The sequence below is a fragment of the Heterocephalus glaber genome, unplaced genomic scaffold (genome assembly GCF_053883595.1).
Source record: "Heterocephalus glaber isolate CG9 unplaced genomic scaffold, H.glaber_assembly_v1.0 deba00001564, whole genome shotgun sequence".
In the NCBI taxonomy this organism is placed as follows: domain Eukaryota; kingdom Metazoa; phylum Chordata; class Mammalia; order Rodentia; family Bathyergidae; genus Heterocephalus; species Heterocephalus glaber.
The window spans coordinates 9,162,007-9,181,718 of record NW_028258351.1 but is presented as its reverse complement, the minus strand read 5'-3'; the positions used below and the strand labels follow the sequence as shown (position 1 = coordinate 9,181,718).

General features: G+C 39.3%; 1 protein-coding gene and 1 pseudogene across 10 annotated transcripts in view; both read left to right on the top strand.

Annotated features, from left to right (window-relative positions):
- The first annotated feature begins 3,130 nt into the window (after positions 1-3,130).
- Nf1 (neurofibromin 1) overlaps positions 3,131-19,712 on the top strand; it is a 285,217-nt gene continuing 268,635 nt past the window's right edge. For 4 of the 9 annotated variants that reach the window (XM_087191929.1, XM_087191933.1, XM_087191930.1 and 1 more), the window contains exon 1: positions 3,281-3,715. In XM_087191929.1, the coding sequence (XP_087048055.1) occupies positions 3,656-3,715 (60 nt within the window). In that variant the 5' untranslated portion in view covers positions 3,281-3,655. Of the gene's footprint in view, positions 3,153-3,247; positions 3,716-19,712 lie in introns of those variants that run through there. The other 5 variants (XM_021248918.2, XM_021248916.2, XM_087191932.1 and 2 more) reach the window with 4 other exon arrangements.
- Positions 3,959-19,712, top strand: part of LOC147823819 (histone H2B type 1-F/J/L-like) — a 32,257-nt pseudogene continuing 16,503 nt past the window's right edge. The window contains exon 1 of the transcript XR_015443280.1: positions 3,959-19,712. This exon is cut by the window's right edge and continues 16,503 nt beyond it. The product of XR_015443280.1 is annotated as a histone H2B type 1-F/J/L-like (transcript).

Below are 19,712 nucleotides of genomic sequence, written 5' to 3'. Positions count from 1 at the left end.
TTTTCATCCTTAGTCTTTGATTGATGATTAATCACTTTTAATCTTTCATTATCTTTCTTCAAGATTAACTCCATCAATAGCTATGCAATTATATATTTTTTAAAATTACCATTTCCCCTAAATTTATTTTCTTTCATTTTTTTTTTTTTGAGACAGGGTCTATGTACTTCAGGCTGGCCTTGAATTTTATGTAGCCTAGGCTGGCCTTGAAATCACAGTGATCCTCCTGCCTCACCCTCCTGAGTGCGCCACCAGGCCCAGGCTTTTCCTTATAGTCTCTAAACACCTTCTGCACTGCACCTACCACACAACTCTGTACTGCTACAGCATAGCCAGGGCCTATAAGATCTTCACCTAGGGGCCTTTTTGCCACCTGGCCAGGGCTTGATTCACTTCACTGGTGGGCTCCTTTGCATGGGACCTAATAGCTTTTGTGTCAACACTATGCAGGGATGAAAAGAGTAGGGTTGAGGAGAAAGAGAAGTTGAACTAAAGGTAGTCAGCAGCAAGAACCTCAGCTGATCCATTCCTTGGGGGCTAATCCCTGAAGGTAGACTGGAGCCAGGAGAGCTATTCAGAGGGTCTCACCTGAGCCTACATCTACGAGTTGTACAGCTTCCCATGGGGAGTGGTATGATCTGGTGTGAGGCGGCACTCTTTAGCTGAGGGCAATTCCTAGAGAGGAACTCAGCTGAGAGCTGCCAGGCATGAACACTCTCAGCAGCTGAGGAAATGAGCACCTTCTCCTGAAGAACCACACGCTCTCTGGTACATTGGGGTGGAGATGGTGTGTGATGGGTAGAAGGGAAGGAATGCCTCCACTGAAAAATAATTGGCAGACATTTTTGCCTGTCCAAAAAGAGAAGAATGACAGACAGAGAGGCTTTTAAATCTACACCTAACATTTTAAGTCCCTAATACTCCTGTTGGGTAGTGAACGGGAGAAGTTAGGGTACAAACTTAATTTATCTGCTCAGAAGGAGCTCTTGCCTTGCCACTACATTACAGCTAGTCAAACTGGTTTCCATGGACTAAATTCAGACAATAGATGTATTTTGTTTGGCTGAACAACATTGTTTTAAATATGTGAATTGGCTGCCAGTATGTAAAATTTGGAAGATTTCATACATAAGTTCCGAACTCTAGCTTCTCTCAAGTAACTAGAAGATCTAGCAACACTGGGTCAACATTTTTGCATGGGAATAACTGACTGGAGCTGACTGACAGCTGACCATTTAAATGTGGTGGGGGCAGGTGCTCCTTAGTTTACCTTCTTTGGCATTTTGGTTTAGAATTCCCACTGTACCCTAGGCACTGCCTAAGAGTGTATGGTCTGTAACAGGTGCTTGGATGCTTAATATTGGCTCAACAGGATTGAATCATTTTATTGGAGAGGAAGGTGGGGTGAAGGTGAGATCTCCAACTGTAATGAGGGGCTTGGTATGGTGTAAGGGGGGAGGGCAGGACAGCAGGTACAGATTAGGTTGGATTAATGACCTACTGGCAGAAACCCAAGTACTAGAAGGAGAGCACAGGGTCAACTTAAGGTTTGGGTGTCTTATCCTGGAGTTAGCGAGGAATGAGGAATTGTGGAAAAAATAAAAATAAAACAAGGAGAGGAAAAAGGCACAGCAGAGCTCAGCAATGGAATGCCAAATGAAGGCAAGGGAGCCAGGAAATCCAATTGCATCTAGTACAAGAGGGGAGCAGAGAGGAAAAAAGCCAGGGCAACAAGGAAATAATTAAGAGAGCTTTAGAGGCAGTATGAGAAAAGAAAAGGAAAGCGGAGGGTCTGGAAGTTTAGCAGTAAAGTAGAGACATTGGGATACTATCTGGGAATATGAGTGAGAGCTTTTTCAGGAGTCCTAGTTGGGGAAAGCATAGAGGGACATTTGTAATATTCATCTATTTCTTTTTAGCTTGTCATCATTTATGACATCATCCAAAAGAAACTGCAGTATCCATGCTGCATCCTTTTAGAAGGGACCAAGGAAATATCCAAATTCTCTCCTTTTGTTCTAGTGGAGTGAAATATTAATATATATTTTGTACAATCACCAACTTACACAGACTGGAAACTTCTCTTACAGATATCTCTCTCTCTGTACGTTGGTTTTGTGGATTTTCTGTGGTAAAATGAAAACTGGTTTGCTTCACCTTATCACCCAGTTGGGATCTTTCTGTGTGGCCTAACCGGTTGATTACTGTACTGTATACTCAGACTATGTAAACACATTTAACATTAGCTTAAGTAAAATGTATGAGAAAAATAAATCTAAAAATAGGTCATTCCAAAGTCCAGTGTCAGATATAGATAGACCATCCTGTGTTTTGAATATAATCCTCATCTGGAAAACTTCACAGCCAATTCCAAACGAAGTCCTTTCAACTCTGGTGTTAGTCAGGGGGAAGGCCCTGCTTCCTGAAAACCAGTCTGTATTATCTTGGGGGGGGTCAAACCGCCTGGGTTTGTATCCTGACCCAACACCTATCAACTCTGTGACCTCGGGCCAGTCACAGAACCTTCTGCGACCTATTCAACAGTCAGGTGAGATAAATAGTACTTATCCTCGGAAAGGCTTGTTGCACAGTTGAGATTATGTGTGTTGAATTAGTATGGGGGCCCTTATAGGCTTTTTGAGGACTGTTATAAAACTTAACTCTTCCTGCAAGTTTCATTAACTTGGGAGCCTATCAGTTTAAGACTGAAAGTTCGGGCTGGGAGTACTTGATTACCATTGGGTCTAACTTTGGAATTTAAGCGACCTCAAAAAAAAAAAAAATCACAGAATCTCTCTTGGCCTTCCTTTTTCCTGTTTCTCAATCACTCTATAGAAGCTCCAATCACCTGGAAACCTGAGCTGTGTACCTTATTGTTCTGTGAGAGTTAAGGCAAAGGAGCAAAACACTGTCCGCCAAAAGAGACCGGCGGCCGCGATCCGTGCACTGGGAGGAAAGCTAGCCCCAGGACACCGACTTCCTACCCGGGAGCAATCCAAAACCGGACGCTGGCGGGGGAGGGGCAGCCCGAGGCGGCGGTGGGAATGGAAGCAGAAGCTTCGGGCTCTGCTAGGACTCCCGTCGTCTGAGCCCGGCCCCGGTCTAGAAGAGCCCCGCGGCGTTGAGGGACGCGCGCCTCGGAGCCCTAAGCAGTTAGGTGACGTCACCCCCAGGAGGACGCGCTTTTTTCATTAATGAAACCGGCCGGCGCGGGCGCATGCGCGGCAGGCCCCTTCCCTCTCGCTTCCCCCTCCCCTTTCCCAGCTGCGTTCTCAAATCTCTAGCTCGCTCGCTCTCCCTCTCCCCGGGCCGTGGAAAGGATCCCACTTCCGGTGGGGTGTCATGGCGGCGTCTCGGACTGTGATGGCTGAGGGGAGACGGCATTAGTGGGGAGAGCGACCAAGAGGTCCCCTCCCCTCCCCGGGTCCCCCTCCCCCGTCCCCTTTCCCCCGGCCTCCTCGCCAACGCCCCCTTCCCCCCTACCCCACCCGGCTTGGCGTCCCCCATCCCCACCCCCGTGGGAACGTTCGGAGCCTGCACTCCTCAGAGCCTCCGCTCGCCCCTTCCCTCACCTCAGCCCCCGCTCCCCGCCCTCTTCCCGGCCCTGGGCGCCCGCCGACCGGTCCCTCCGCCGCCCCCCGGCCGCGGGGAGGACATGGCCGCGCACAGGCCGGTGGAATGGGTCCAGGCCGTGGTCAGCCGCTTCGACGAGCAGGTAACGGGCCCGCGGCCGGCGGGAGGTGGGAGCGGGTGGGGGTGGGGACGGAGTGGGTGAGGGGAGGAAGGAGCGGCGTCTCTCCCGCGGCTGCCGCGGTCTCTGGAGCGAAGGGAGGGAAGCAAAGGGGGGATCGGTGGGGGTGGCCGTGGAGGGGAGGCGCGGGGAAGGAGGGGACGGCCGGGCGCTGGGGCTCCTCTTTCCTCCTAAACGGGGGGGTGGGGGTGGGGGGTGGGGCCTTTTCCCTGACCAACCCTTCATTCCCTTTATCACAGCCCTTCCGCTTGCTAATGGGTATGAGTGACCTGGGGGCGCTTTCAGGGACGCTCCATCTGGATTTAATCATTCCCCCTTACTTTTTTTCTTTTTGAACGGAGGTGGTTAATATTGAGGGTTTCCCCCTTCTTCTTCCCTCCGCGACTCTCCTATTTGGGGCTGAATAACTGTAGGAACCCTAAGGCCTGTCTTGTGTACCCCCAGCTGGAGGACGATAATATCCCGCCCCTCCCCCAGTTTCTTTAGTTTCCTCTCTTGGAAGGGGGAGAGTAGAAGAAAGCTGGGAAAGCCCAGGTTTTCTTACTTTTTGCTCCACGGTCTCAGCTTGCCCCCGAGAGCTCCAGGTGCGTGAACACTGTACATCTTTTTTTTTTTTTTGCCCCTCTCAGGCATCCCCCCAAATCTCTATGATACAAGACTGCCTTTTACAAAGCCGTTTGCAGTGGAAGTCGTGGTTCTGAAATATTTCCCACCTTTTCCTTCCTTTATAATTGCAATCCCCCCCCTCCCCGCCAGCGCTCAGAGGACGTGAATATGGCTTTCTTGAGTGAGAATATCGGGGAGTAAGGGGAGAAGGATGAAGAGAAAGTGGGAAGCTACATCTGAGCTACTGTCAGTGTAGTGCAGAGACATCTGGGATGTGGTCCTAGAGCCAGTAATTCTGCTAGTGTTTGTTGTTGTTTTTAACTCTCGCCTCTAGGTTGACAAGAGAACTTTCATTGAGAATATTTGGGATGGGGGGAAAAAGTTTCATAGCTTAGGGAGGTGACTTTTTAATCCCCTGAGTTTCATTCACTAAATGCTAGGGCTAGTCAGAGTGAATGCACACAGCCTTTCATCAGTGAGAATTAGCTTAATTTTGTGCTGCTGTAGGTAGATGGGGTTGGTTTTTTATTTATTTTTACTTATTTATTTATTTCCGGTACCAGGGATCGAACTGAGGACCTTTTGCAGCGCTATTGAGCTAAATCTCCGCCCTGGGGTTGGTTTTTTAAAAGGTTGCATTTTGCAGCTGTGGTTCTTATGGCAGGTTTCCTGTGATTAGGGAATTGTTGAAGATTGAGTCAGTCTATTTTGTTTATATTATAAAACTGATTATGGGGTCAGAAAGGTAGGGGGAAGGACTCCTCTTTGTTTTTGATTCATGAACATTTTATTTCAGGACTCATAGCCTCTCTGACCTACCTGAAAGATATTTGGGAATAGGCAGATGAAGATGAGAAGAAGCTACACAGATAAGATAGAATTACAAAGCTGTCAAGAGACCTATTTCATTCATCCTGCTTTCAGACCAAAAGGCGTCTAAACTAGCTGTACTACTACTAACCCATCTGCTTAAAGTGTTACTGTGTAAAATAGGTTACAATATTGATAGAGCATTCGATTTAAAACTTGATAGAAAAGACCTTCTCTGTATAATTTTTAAAAAGGATTTAAAAGGTACACAGAAGAACCCCAAAGCTGAACTTGGTGAACAGCATAATCTAAACGCAGCAATTTGAAGGGTTCACATCATAATAGTTCCCAATTTTTAAAAATTAAAAAAAATGCCAGTTTAAAAACATCTTAACTTTGTACCTGTTGATCTCTAGGCTTATTTATCATATAAGAAAAAGATAGTGTTCTGAATTCTAAAAGGGGAATGATTTTGTTTGTATGTCCAGTAGTAACAGGAAAAGTGAAGAGTCCCAAGGTTAAAAGACCTTAGGCTTTGTGTTTGCTTTGTATATTATGGACTCAAACTCATCACCATCTGTTAAAAGTTAAGGACGGACGATTTTAGAACACCATTTTTTTTTAAATATTCCTTATGTTATAATTAAGAGAAAGTCATATAAGACAAATTATTCACATTTTTCTCTTACATGCTAAAAGCCCGCTGACTTTGAGATGCAGAAATGCAGACTTTTCAGTGTTTAATATAAGGTACTCTTATATACTCATTTATTATAGAAGTAATGTTTAATTCAATTTCGAGTTCATCTTAAATTGGAGATGTCTGTTTTTAGTTAGAACTCTGAGGCACAGAGAGGTTACATGACATAGTGGACCTAATAATAAGGCCTCATTATGTAAAGTATTGAATGCTGGACAATTGGAGAGTACTTTCTGCAAGTATCCCATATATTTATTTTGATTTATTATTTTTTTGTTACCAGAGATCGAACTCAGGACCTCGTGCTTGTGAGGCAGGCGTGGCGCCACTGAGCTAAATCCTTGGCTCTTCCCATATATTTATTTTGATAGTTCATTAAGTATAGTTAAAAGAGTTTATACTTTTATTGAGGGGAGAAAAATCACTGCATGTACTGAGAAATTTGTGTAAGAATCTTAATTATTTCAACTATTCCTGAAAGTTTTGAATTTTTCACATATTGTCTGTACTTGTCCCACTGTATCTAAGGGGATTCAAGCTTCTTTTTATTACTGCCGAGACATGTATGCTGAACCACTTCAGTCCCCAGGGATCTTGTAGATATCTAAAGATGGCAACTCGTGTTATGACTAAATTGATGTTTTGGTTGTCCTCTAGTATTTGTTGTAATGGAAGCAGAGTGCATTACTAGCCACACTATTGGTTACAGAAATAATCGCTTAGCAGCTTGTTACAGTTGGTGCAGTAGACTCACTTAAAAGAACTGGTAGTGTTCCATTTTGACTTTTAAACATATTATTTATTTTTGTTCATCTTGACATTTGGAGCTCAAATTCTTGTTTCTAAGGGGGTAAAATAGAATTCTTGTAACTTGCTGATACTGCATCTAGACAATAAGGCCTAAGTCAGATGAGTGTTACCAGTTTTAGGAGTAATCTCTTCCTTCATTAGGGAAATGGCAGTTGTAAAAGTGGACAGCTAGAAAGCTGAGTGCATCAGTTATATTTTCCATCTTTCCTTAACCTGCTTTTATGATGCCAAATACTGTTTCTAAACTGAAACTGACAAATGGTTAGTGTATAGCTTTAAGGTGTAACTTATTAGCCTGATCCCTTAGCAAAGTAGAACCTTTTTGCCTCCTTTACCTAGCTCTATGTGTCCCACTGATCCTTCAAAGAGAGTAAGGGAATAAGGGTAAAAATATGAAGTGTTTTTGTGATTTTTTTTTTTTTGTTTACCTTTGTGGTACTAAAGATTGACCCTAGGGCCTCTCACAGGCTAAGTGCTCTACCACTGAGCTACATCCCCAGGCATATTTAAAGTTTTTGAAAAAAAGAAATTGAAAAAATTTGCCTCCAAATTAGTAATTGTAAATGTGTTCATTTAAAACACTTTTTCATACCTAGTCAAGTGAAATAGTGTATAAAAGCCAAAGAAATTCTTTTACATAATATGTTACAGAATAAAGTCTAATTTTTAAATTTATAATAACATATTGGTGGTTCTTACACATTGAATACTAATCAGAATATCCTTTGAATATGTGGTGTAAAGTTCATAGTATAAAATGATTAGCAATGCCAGGTGTGGTGGTGCACACGCCTGTAATCTCAGCACTTGGCAGGCTGAGGCAGGAGTATCACCATGAGTTTGTGGCTAGCCTGGGCTACACAGTGAGTTCAAGGCCAGCCTGCACTACAGAGTGAGACCCTGTCTCAAAAAAACAAAAAGCAAAAAAGATTGGCAAGTGTCTTTGATGTTACAGAACACCTGTTAATTGGCCAGATAGATTTGTAAAAGTTTGAAGTTATTTTGAATTAACAAACACCTCTACCCTCCTTAAGTACTGGTTTGCAATTTTTATTAAGCCTTATAGTAAGCTGAAAATGAATATTTTATGGTAAGGGATATTTTATGGTGGATAAGAAATAATGCTTATTCTTTATTTTGGAACAGATCTTTTCTTCCATCTGGTCCTCAGTTCTCTGCACCCATAACCCACCATCTAGGATCTAATTAATCTTTCTTTATGTGAACTTCTTTCTTTTCACCTTCAAAGTTAGATTTCCTTTCACTTGGAAATGAAACATTTACTTGGTCCTGTAGCTTTCTCTCTGTGGACCAGCCTTTCTTCTTTTTTGTTGCCAGATACCTGCTATTTATCCACCCATTTCCTTTATAATTGTTAAAACTAGCTTCTGTCTCTGCTTTTCTTTGGGGTTGTTGCTTTCTTGAAAGTGATTCCTTCTGGGAAATCACAGGGTCTTTGCTCAATTGTAATGCCACTGTTGATGTTCTGCTACCCTCAGGAATTAATCTCCTCTAGCTACCAAGAGATAATACTTTTTTGTATGTATGTGCATTTCCAGAATTTATATATGTTGATGTTTTCATCAATCCTTGAACAAGTATGCTTTTTTTGTGGCTGTGGTGGTACTGGGAATTGAACCCAGGACCTTCATATTGAGCTACATCCTCAGGCATTTTTTATTTTTTATTTTGAGACAAGGTCTTGCTTAGTCACTGAGGATGGGCTTGAACTTGCAGTCCTTTTACATTCAGCTTCCCTGAGTGCTGGGATTACAGGTGTGCGCCACTACACCCTGTTCAGATATGCTTTTTTTAAAAAATCACACCCTGTTTGCCTGTCCCTGCTGGGGTTCCTAAATAGGGACCTGAGTGGTGTTCTATTCACTGCTTCTGTCCTTAGGCCAGTCATTATTAGCTGTCTGACAGTTCCTACATTTCCTTATATGTTGAAAAACAGTTGACTGGAAAATCTTTAAGGTTCTTTCAAGTTTATTCAATAATTTCAATATTTTAAAAGCATTTCTCTGTGATGCAGTAGTCTATTGGGAGCTGGCCCCACTTAATTTACCAAACTACTGTATTTCTCAGGATCTACCTTTTTCCCAGGCAGGTTGGCTTAGTCTCTGCTGTATAGCCCATGCTTACTTCTACTTCTCTGTCTTTGTGGATACTTGTTTGAATCTCTTAATTTCTCCTTTTAGGAGGATGGGTTGAACACAGCTTTCTTTTCTTTTCTCTCTCTCTCTCTCTGTCTGTTTAATCAAAAAGGGTGTAAATGCTCTGAAAAGAAGCCCTGTTTGAGTTCTTATAGACATCCCAGGGCCCAGCGCAGTTATGACTACACAGTGCATCATTGATCTGATGTTTTTCTTATGACTCTTGCTTGAAGAGTAGACTGGATAAAGAGTGGTAATTTTGGCTTTGTTTCACATGTAAAAAACTGAATTTTAATTCAGTGTCTGTAATATCCTAGGTTTTGTAAGTTAAGCAATACTTCAGGAATAGGTAAAAAAAAAGTGGGCTTAAAGGAGGAACTTATACATATTTATATTTCCTCCCAAAGAGCTAATACCTTTTCTGAATCAGGTTTCAGATCTCATTAACTACCTTTGTAATCTTGGTTTTGTTAGTGGTAAGTCTGTACACGAGGAAATTTTTGCAATGATGTGTTAGGAAAATGAATGTGAACGCTTTGAAAAGCCAAAGCTTATATAAATATAAGAATAATACATTTTATTTATAGCTTACTGATTTTTGTGTTTTCATAAATAAGGGAGAGGGACTAGTCTCTGGATAGTCCCTGGTATATACCTTAGTCAGTATATTTTGTCTTACTTTAATCAGTTGACAAATACTTAGGGTACTGATAGCATCCTTTTGTAACTTAGTTACCTATAATTAATCCATTTCCTGCTTTATCATCTAACTTATGCATATAATGTAGTTCTCCAAATTTGAGAAGTATAGTAAAATGTCATTAAGTTGCTATATGAGTTGGACCAGTATTGGGCCAGTCACATTCTATTTTAGGAGGTTTTTGTTTTTGGTACTTGAAATTGAACTCAGGACCTTGTACTTGTGAGGCAGGTGTGGTGCCACTGAGCTAAATCCCAGGTACATTTTATTTTAAATATGGCAAGTTTTTACACTTTTTATTTGATTCTTTGACCAATAGGAAATAAGATTGTTTTCTTGAATCTGCTTTTTGAAAAAAAAATGCTTATTATGGAGAATTTTGTCCTTAAAAGTTTAGTGATATAATGCAGTGATAGACATACTTTATGTCTTTTAAGTTACTCAAACTGTTATGGGGCATTTTTCTTTTGGCCTTCAAATATGGTGCTCTGGGGTTCTACATAGACTAGATTGTTGCCTTTTTTTTTGGTACGGGGGATTGAACTCTGGTCCTCGCGCTTGCGCAGCGGGCAACAAAACCACTGAGCTAAATCCTGGGCCCCGATTGTTACATTTTAACAACATGCTTTTAATGGTAAGCAGTGTATTACAAACACATTTTGCATTTGCATTTATTCTGTCTCAGACTTTTTCATTTGGAGTTTTGTGGATTGTATGTGTATTTTCATGTGTTTAACACAAGCAATAGGAGGTATAGGAAGGCTCATTTTCCTTTTTCCTTTTTTTTTTTTTTTTTTTTTTTGGTACTGGGAATCAAATTTGGGACCTTCCGCTTGCAAAGTAGGCGGCAGAACCACTGAGCTAAATCCCCGGCCCTGAAGGCTCATTTTCAAAAGGAAGTTTAATGAGAACGCTCTATAGAAGTGGAAGGGAAGGTTTGTGGTCAGTTTACATTGTTAAAAGGCTTAGAATCAATACTGAAGAATATGGGCACCTTTCACTATTTCTTTGCAGGGAATTGACTTGTGTTTATAATAGCATTGGGTTGTTTCATCTAACATCTTTTACAATACTTTTTTGAGGGTGGGGAAAAGAAAAATGAAACAAAGCGTTTTGATCTTGAAAAGTTGTTTTACATTGTAGTGACTGTGTGTTGCTTGAAGTTTCAGCAGTTCGTAAATTTGTGAATCATACTATGCCCTATTAAGAGCCTTTGGTAAACTAAACACTCTTAGAGGTATGGGGAAGAAAATTTAGACATTATAGAATATAAAAAATAACTGATATAACACCCTCACTAATGTCTGTTAAAGTATGTGTAATAAGTAGATTGCATATTTGAGCACTTCAAATGTTACATGCCTGTGACATGTAGTTATATTCTTTGAATGTAATTGAGAGTGTTTTTATGTTTTTTTTTTTTTTGGTACTGGGGATCGATCTCTGGTCCTTGTGCTTCTGCAGCAGGCGGTGAAACCACTGAGCTAAATTCCCGGCCCGAGAGTGGTTTTTGAGTCATTGATTAAATCATCAAAAGAACTCTCTTGAGGCACAGCCCCAAGATAATTTGGAATTCCACTTCCTTATAATGAATACTTTAAAAATTACGTGTATGTGTGTGTGTTTGTTGTTGTTTTGTTTTTATTTTTTGAGACAGGGTCTTACTGTGTAGTTCAGACTAGCCTTGAACTCACTGTGTAGCCCAGGATGGCCTCAAACCTCCAGAGTGCTGGAATTACAGACATGGGTCGCAATGCCCGGCTTAAAATTACATTTTAAAGTGTTACTTTTTTTTTTTAACCATATAAATGGTACTAATTACTTTGTGGTAGCAATAACTTAAGGTGCAAACTTTGAAATTGCATATTATCTTTAAACCTTAGTGTGGCTCTCTTGCTTTGGTTGAGGGTTGCTACTGTATCCTATAAACTGTTGCCTGCCCTTATTTCTATTTTATCTTTGGGCACCTTCTGTTGAATTTCAGAGAACTTAACTTTTCCTTTAGTGCAAGAGGCAGGATGTTAATTTAGTAAATAGGACTTTTGGGAACTTATTTTCATGCTTATATTAAACCTATTTGTAATCATAATTTTATACTCCTATAATGACCTTTTGGGTAATTATGGTTAATAACAATCTCAGATCATCCTTTTCTATTTAATTGTTGATCTTGAATACTTCTCTCAGTACTTTGGGCATGAGAAAAACAACTCTTACTACCTCAAGTTTGTGAGGGCAGTAAACTGTATACTAAGAAAACTTTTGTTTGTGCATCCTGATGTGTGGCCTTGGACACTTTACCTCTCCAAATGTTTTCTGTGGGAATAACTGCCCTTCTCCCATTGTGGGCTCATTTAGTGTCTTAGGTATGAATCTTTTACATGAAAGAAAGCTGTAAATAGTCATAAAAATGTATTACCATCTGTGCAGTGTTTTTCTGTCCTTTCTTTAGAGTTTGGCAATTATTATTCTACCCTGCATGAGAAAAAATAAAATTAGAGAGGCAAGGCAACTTGTTCTCAATCATATGGTATGTAATTAACTGAGTTTAGAGTGTAGGTGTCTTAATCCTCAGATCAGTAACTTTTCAATAAATAGAACTTAACCAAGTAAGTCTGAATTTTATGAGCCGGTAGCACAGATGTATACAATGAGTGCTATATTGTTGCTTTTTTACTCTGGTATATTATATTTTACCATTTGTGCTCAAGTTAGAATATATGAATCTTTTTTGGCTGGATATATGTTAGAAATAGACATAAGGTTTAAACATTATATCTTGATTTCATTATTTAGCTTTCTCCTTGTCACTTTATAAAAGCTGCCAGGAGTTGTAACATTATTTCCATTTTATTTAGTTTTATTTCATTATACTCACTGTAGATTGTTAGTTAAGCAGAGTTGAATTTTGAGAGTGAGAGAATAGCATCTGTGAGAATACCAATAGGAATATATAACTATATGAGATTATGTATTTGTTTTATTATTTTGTCTTGGCATTGTGCAGTCCAGTTTATAAAGTTGGTTTTTGTAATCTGAGAACATTTCATTTAGAGTTTAATTAAATTTGAAGTACGCTTTTTAACTTTGATATATTACCGTGCCTTCTGTTGGATTTTCCTACATGTTTCCATTTTTCTTGTTATATCAACTTTTTCAGTTTTTCTTTTTCCCTATAACAACTTCTTTTAAAAAAGTTTTATTAGTGGGCTGGGGATTTAGCTCAGTGGTTCTGCCACCTGCCTTGCAAGCACGAGGACCCGAGTTCGATCCCCGGTACCAAAAAAAAAAGTTTCATTAGAACATGTTTGTAGTACATAATGATTACATTCATTGTAGGGAATTGGTACATGGACATAATACATCTGAATTCTTTTTTTTTCTTTTTTTATCCCCATTTCCTCCCCCGTTTTTTTCCAGCATCAGTTTCATTTATCTTTTGAGACCTTATAAATTATACATACAGATTAACAATCAGAATAATAAGCCAAAAAACCCAAATGAAACACATGAAACAATTACCCTAAATGAAAGTACACTGTTAGATACATTGCCCATGGTGGATTACAGTATCTTTTTCTTTCTTTTTTTCTACTGTCTGTCTTTTATTTCACTCTTTAGTTACATATTGAGTTTTTCATATAAGAGAAACCTTCCTTCATCCTGTCTTTTAGAGTACCTTTTCTATTGTCCTGTCTTTACCAATACCTTTTACTTCTGTGCCACCTTGGGGCCGGGAAAATGTGCTGTTATGCATGAGGCAGGTCTTATACTTTCTTAGTAAGACTGAGGGGAAAAAAGAGAAGTATTCAGGAGCTGGGCATTTAGCTTGGTGGTGCCGCACCTGCCTGGCAAGTGCAAGGTCCTGAGTTTGATCGCAGGTACTGGGGAAAAAATGAGAAGCATTTGTGTTTCCTGTTATGTTTCAGTTTTTGGTCTCTGTTAAGTGAATCTGCAGTAGAGAATGGGAGAGGGTAGATTTTGTTTTGGTCAAATGTTGGCAACAAAGATTAATGAAGGATTCATGCTCTGGTTTTGATGCTGAAAAATTATCTTTGTGACATTGTAGACATTGTATACATTGAGTAGTACATGAGTCATGAGCCTCAAAGAAGAATGGGTTTTAATAAAAGAGAAGAAAATTTTGGAATTTGGCCTTCTCTAGTCTTCTCATTGTTTCTAATTCTTCCCTCCATAACTTGACAGTTTGTTTACTTTAAAAATACTTGAAGACAGATCTTAACTACTCCCTAAGTCTTCCCCTTAATCCCAGGAAAACTTTCTTTCATTTTTCAATGATTTCATAAAGGACATGTTACCAAGAGATCTTACATTATAGTTGTTTTCCTTTTGGTGCAATAAAGGTCAATACTCAGGCATAAAATTTGTTCATTTTTTTTCTCTATTTTTGTATGTGAAGTTGTTACCTGAGACTTAAATAAAATAAGTGGCTTAATAATGTTAAACTTCAGGTACACAGCTTTTGTTATTAATCAGTTACAAGTACAGTAAACCTATAAAAAATGCTAATTGGTGGTTGTGGATTCCTGTAATCCCAGCTACTCTAGAGGCTGAGGCTGGCAAATTTGAGGTGAGCCTGGGCAATTTATGAAATGTGTCCAAAAAAGGGAGTGCAAGCTGGACGTGGTGACACACACCTGTAATCCCAACACTTAGGAGGCTGAGGCAGGAGGATCACTTTGAGTTCAAGGACAGCCTGGGCTACATAGTGAGTTCAAGGCCAGCCTGAACTTCATAGCAAGACCCTGTCTCAAAAAACAAAAAAAGGAAGTGGGGAGTGCAGTGGAATGTTAACTTAGTAAGAGGCCCTGGGTTCAGTCCTTAGTACTGGAAAAAAAGGTTAATTGGTGTTGTGTGTGTGTCTGTGTGTGTGTGTGTGTGTAAGTTTTATTATGAAAAATTAAACATAGAGGTAGAGAGATAAGTTGATTCCCATATATTCATTACCCAGCTTTTACCCACTCATTTCATCCCAATTCCTACCCATTTTCTGCTCACCACCTCCATTATTTTGAAGGAATCCCTTCTATGACTTTTTCTTAACTCATGCTGACCTGAAGAGCTGCAAAAACAGAACTCAATTAGGAATCAGAAGAGTTGACTTGAGTCTGTATGTTCTATTGTAGGGAATTATAATCTAGGCAAGTCAAGATGACTGAGGCCTAAATTCTTAGCATTTTGCAGAGTGCACAGGTTGTACAGGTATTTTCCTTGTTTCACAAAGCTCTGAGGAAAAAAGATACGAAGTAATACATATGAGGGTACTCTGTAAACTCAAAAGGAAAAGTGTTTTATGCAGATAAGAGTTTATTATTAGTAGTAAATGATTCTTGTATAAGTGCTGGGAAGTCATCTGTACAATGTTTAGTCTTAGAATTATCTGGATGTTGATATTAAGTCCATAGTATTGCAGTCACCTTTGGAGCAACATTTTCTCATTCCCAGTCTGTTATCCGTATTCTGCATGATTTCTTGTAAGTTCGAGTCCTGTGTGGGTTTGATGCACAGTACTGCAAAAACAAATACAATGAAGTTCGCTTATTGGATTTCTCCTATTATATTTCCAAGTTTTCATCTGTTTCCTTCATTTAATTCATGTAGATGTGAAATTAGATAAAACAGGTAAGTGTGACTGTGCTTTATCTAAGAGTTCTGATGACCCTTAGTAATGCTCTTTCAAATTGGAAGATCATTTTGTTTCTGCTAGAATGATTAGAAGTAAAATTGATTAAATGGTCTATTTTTAATAACATTAGTATTTTTTTTTTTGGTACCGGGGATCGAACTGGGGTCTTTGCGCTTGCGCAGCAGGCAGCGAAACCACTGAGCTAAATCCCCGGCCCAATAACATTAGTATTATACCATATACTCTGGGGTTCTTTTCCTCCCTTGCCTTTTTTGTTTGTTTGTTTGTTTTTGGTTCTAGGGCTTAACCTAAGGGTTTTGCACATACCAGGCAAGTGCTGTACCATTGATCTACATCCCCAGCACCTTCTTCATGTTCTTGATTCTATTATATTTTATTTATTTATTTTTTTGAGACTGGGTCTCACTGTGTAGTTCAGGCTGGCCTTGAACTCAGTATGGAGCCCAGACTTGCCTTGAACTCATGGCGATCCTCCTACCTCAGCCTTCCGAGTGCTGGGATTACAGGGGTGCATCACCATACCTAGCAATTCTAATATATTTTAAGTCTTTAAATACTTTACCATTTTGGGCTGCGGATGTATTCCTGATACCAAATAAATTTTTTTTTAAAATATTTTACCATTTTTGTTTTTAAAGCCTCTGCTTATTCTGGACTTTTGTTTTAACTCTACTATCAATTTGTCCATTTTGTATGATGTATATTCCTTAATGTCCTTATCAGTACTGAATTTAGGGAAGGAAAGAGGAGGAACCACTGGTACAGGCCCATTAGCTTCTTTTTTCTGGTACCAAAAATCAAATTCAGGACCTTGCACTTGCCAGGCAAGAGTGGCGCCACTGAGGTAAATCCCTGGCCCTCCATTAGTTTCTTTAGAAATGCTAACTTTACAGGGCCACTTAAGACTTTTGTTGAAAGTACAGGTTCTTGGCTCTACTAAACATATTTGAGTTCTAGAGGTGTGAATAGTGGGTTGTTTTAAAAAAAATCTTAGGTAATTTTATATATATATATATATATTTATAAAGCTGGGTTTGCTGGATATGCAGGAAGACAGGAAGACTTAGCTTCTGGGTAATATTCAGTAGTTTAAAATACACTCATTTATCCCAGTGCACTAAGTTAAAAAAAAAAATGTGGATGCACTTCAAAAATCAACATTAAAGGAATATTGGGGGCCAGGGATTTAGCTCAGTGGTTCCACCGCCTGCTGTGCAAGCACAAGGACCCGAGTTCGATCCCCGGTACCAAACAAAACAAAACAAAACAAAAAACAAACAAACAAAAAAAGAATATTGGAAGGCTGTGGAAGTACTGGGAACTAAATAGAACTTTGTAGGAGAGCAGATTCTGAATACAGATTGAAAGAAAAAAATGAACCAAAGGTGAACTGAATCTTATTAAAACTGCATCAGGGCCGGGGATTTAGCTCAGTGGTTTTGCTGCCTGCTGTGCAGGACCCAAGGACCCAAGGACCCAAATTCGATCCCCGGTACCAAAACAGACCCCCCCAAAAACCACTGCATTATAGCCTTGATTGAGCTTAATTCCTGATTGGATTAAGATGGTCAGCTTTCTCATCCCTTTGGTGTGAGAAAATAGGGAACTCTGAATGGTAAGATATATTCTGGAATTTCTAAAGTTCTTTTAATTTCAGTATCTAGACGTGTGAAAAGGTAGAAAAATGTGTTTCATATTCAAGAAGAAAAATATAGAGGCAGACTCAGAAAATTGACAGCAGACAAGGACCTTAAAACAACTATAATATGCTAAGGAAAATAGAGGAAAGATGGAAAATAAGATGGATAACAATTTGTGCAGAAAACTTGGTCTTTTATTTATAATTTACATTAGAAAATTCTCTAGGGCTCTAGAGACTTTGCTCTTCTTGTCCTACTCTTAAGAAAAAAGGAAGACAGAAGGAGGGAAAGAAAGAAAAAGAAAGCAGGTCATTTGAGTGTGTACTACTGGGACTATATTTTGTTTACTGCTGTATTCCCGGGGCTTAGTACAGTACTTAGGACATTAAAAACAAAAGAAGATAGTATCCCCCCAACAGCAACAACAAACCTCTGTAATATCTAAAATTAATAATTCATTGGATGGGTTTAGTAAGAGATTGTACACAGCAAATGGCAAAATTAGGAAATTTGTAGAAGGAAGAATAAGAAACAAAATGAATGGAAAAATTGGTACAGGGCTTAAGAGACAAGTGAACACTAGTGAAAAGTCTGCTGTTGGAGCCGGGGAATTAACTCAGTGGTTCTGGCGCCTGCCTTGCAAGTGCAAGTTTCCAAGTTCGATCTCTGGTATCAAAAAAAAAAAAAAAAAAAGTCTGTTGTGTAATTGGAGACCCAGAAAAAGAGAAAAATAGTGGTGGAAGCAAATGGTTGAAGAGATAATGATAAAATATTTTCCAGATCTGATGAGAGACTTCAACCTAAAATTCAAAGCAGTTTAATACTCTAAACCACAGTCAGGCGTATCTTCATTGAACTCTTGAAAACTCGAGAAAAGAAATACTCCTAAAGAAGCCAGAAAGGAAAATTTTTTTCCAAAAGAGCAATAAAAAAAGAAAAAAAGAACAAACAGTACCTGGTTAAAAAAAATAAATAAATAAAATTTTAGAATTATCAAAAAAGAAACAAACCCCAAAAGAGTAATAATATAACTGATGGCTGATTTTCAGCACCATTGTGAAAACAGATGACATTTTTGAAGTGTCAAAAGAAAAATATAGCTAGAATTCTATTCCCAGCAGAAATAGCCTTCAGAAATGAAGGTGAAATAAAGCCATTTTTAAATGAACAGTAGAAGCTGAGAGAATTTATTACCAGCAAACTTGTACTATAACATTACTTAAGGAAGTTCTTTAGGCAGAAGGAAAATATTTCAAATGGAAATATAAAACTGTAGAAAGCAATAAAAAACACTCAATTGAGTAAGTATGAGTAAATAAAGAATATTACATTAAAAAATATTAGGAACTTTATTGCTTTTTCCTGTTCTAGAATAATAGAATTTTTACAGCTTTTTTATTAAGATAAAATTGTTATATTATAAACTGCACATATTTAAAATGTATAATTTGAGTTTTGGTATACATATATGATAGTTAACTGTTGTGTCAATTTGAGTTAGAAACACCCAACTGATTAGATCTGTATAGTTCTGGGTGTGGCTAAAGGGATTTACTGAAGACAAAAGACTCACCTTGAGTGTGAGTGGAACCAACCAATAGACTTGTAGCCTGAATGGAGTAAAAAAGAGAATGAAAAAGAAAGCCTTGCTTCTGTTTCTTTGGAGGAGCTCCAGTCTTCTCCTTCATCTTAGATGTTGTCTCCTGGCTTCTAGAACAGACTCTTTAGCCTGCCAGCGTGAACCCTTTGGCCTCCTGATATGGACTTACACAGGATGCTACAGTGACCTCCAGGCCTTCAACTTTTTTTTTTTGGTATTGAAAATTGAACTCAGGGCCTCGTGCTTGCCAGCAGGCACTGTGCTGCTGAGCTACAACCCCAGCTGGCCTTCAACTTTTTCTCTTTTTTAGGGGGTACTGGGGATCGAACTCGGGACCTTGTACTTGCAAGGCAGGTGGCTTGCGAGGCAGGCAGTAGCACCACTGAGCTAAATCCCTGGCCCTGACCTTCAACTTTTAACTGGATTATTTGGATCTCCTGTGTGACAACAACCCTTTTGCACTCTTCCACCTGACTCTGCAGGCCACCATTGTAAGCCTTTCTTGTAAATCCTTGTATATCTATATGTTTTATATTAAATCTGTTTCTCTCTAGTGAGCACTATCTGATACAACATATAAATATGATATTGTCATCACAATCAAGATAACACATTGCCCACAAAAATTTTCTCTAGTCCTCTTAATAATCAGTTTCTCTTTTTTGGTACCGGGGATTGAACTCAGGACCTTGTGCTTGCAAGGTAGGCGCAGCGCCACTGAACTAAATCCCTGACCCCTTAGTTTCTATGTTCACCTCATTGTTAAGACAACCATTGAGCTATCCATTTTGAGGGTTTGTAATATATCCTGAACACCAGCCCTTTATCAGATATGTGATTTGCAAGTCTTTTTTTTTTTTTTTTTTTTTTTTGGTATGGAGGATTGAACTTGGGACCTTGCACTTGCAAGGCAGATGGCGGAACCACTGAGCTAAATCCCTGGCCCAAGTTCAAATCTTTTTTCCTTGTTTTTGGTTTGTATTTTTGTTCAGTCTTTTGAAAACAGATGCTAATTTTTCTGAAGTCTAGTGTATTAATTTTTTTTGAAGAAATAAGTCACGCTATTGGTATATTTAAGATAACTCTGCTGGAGCCAGACATGGTGGTGCACTCCTGTAATCCCAGCACTTTGGGAGGCTGAGGAGGATATGTTTGAGGCCAGCCTGGACTACATGATGAGACCCTGTTCAAAAACCAAAAAAACCCCCCACAACTTTTATTACTAAGATTAGTAAATTTCATTTGTGGAGTACTATATGTATTTCAGAAGA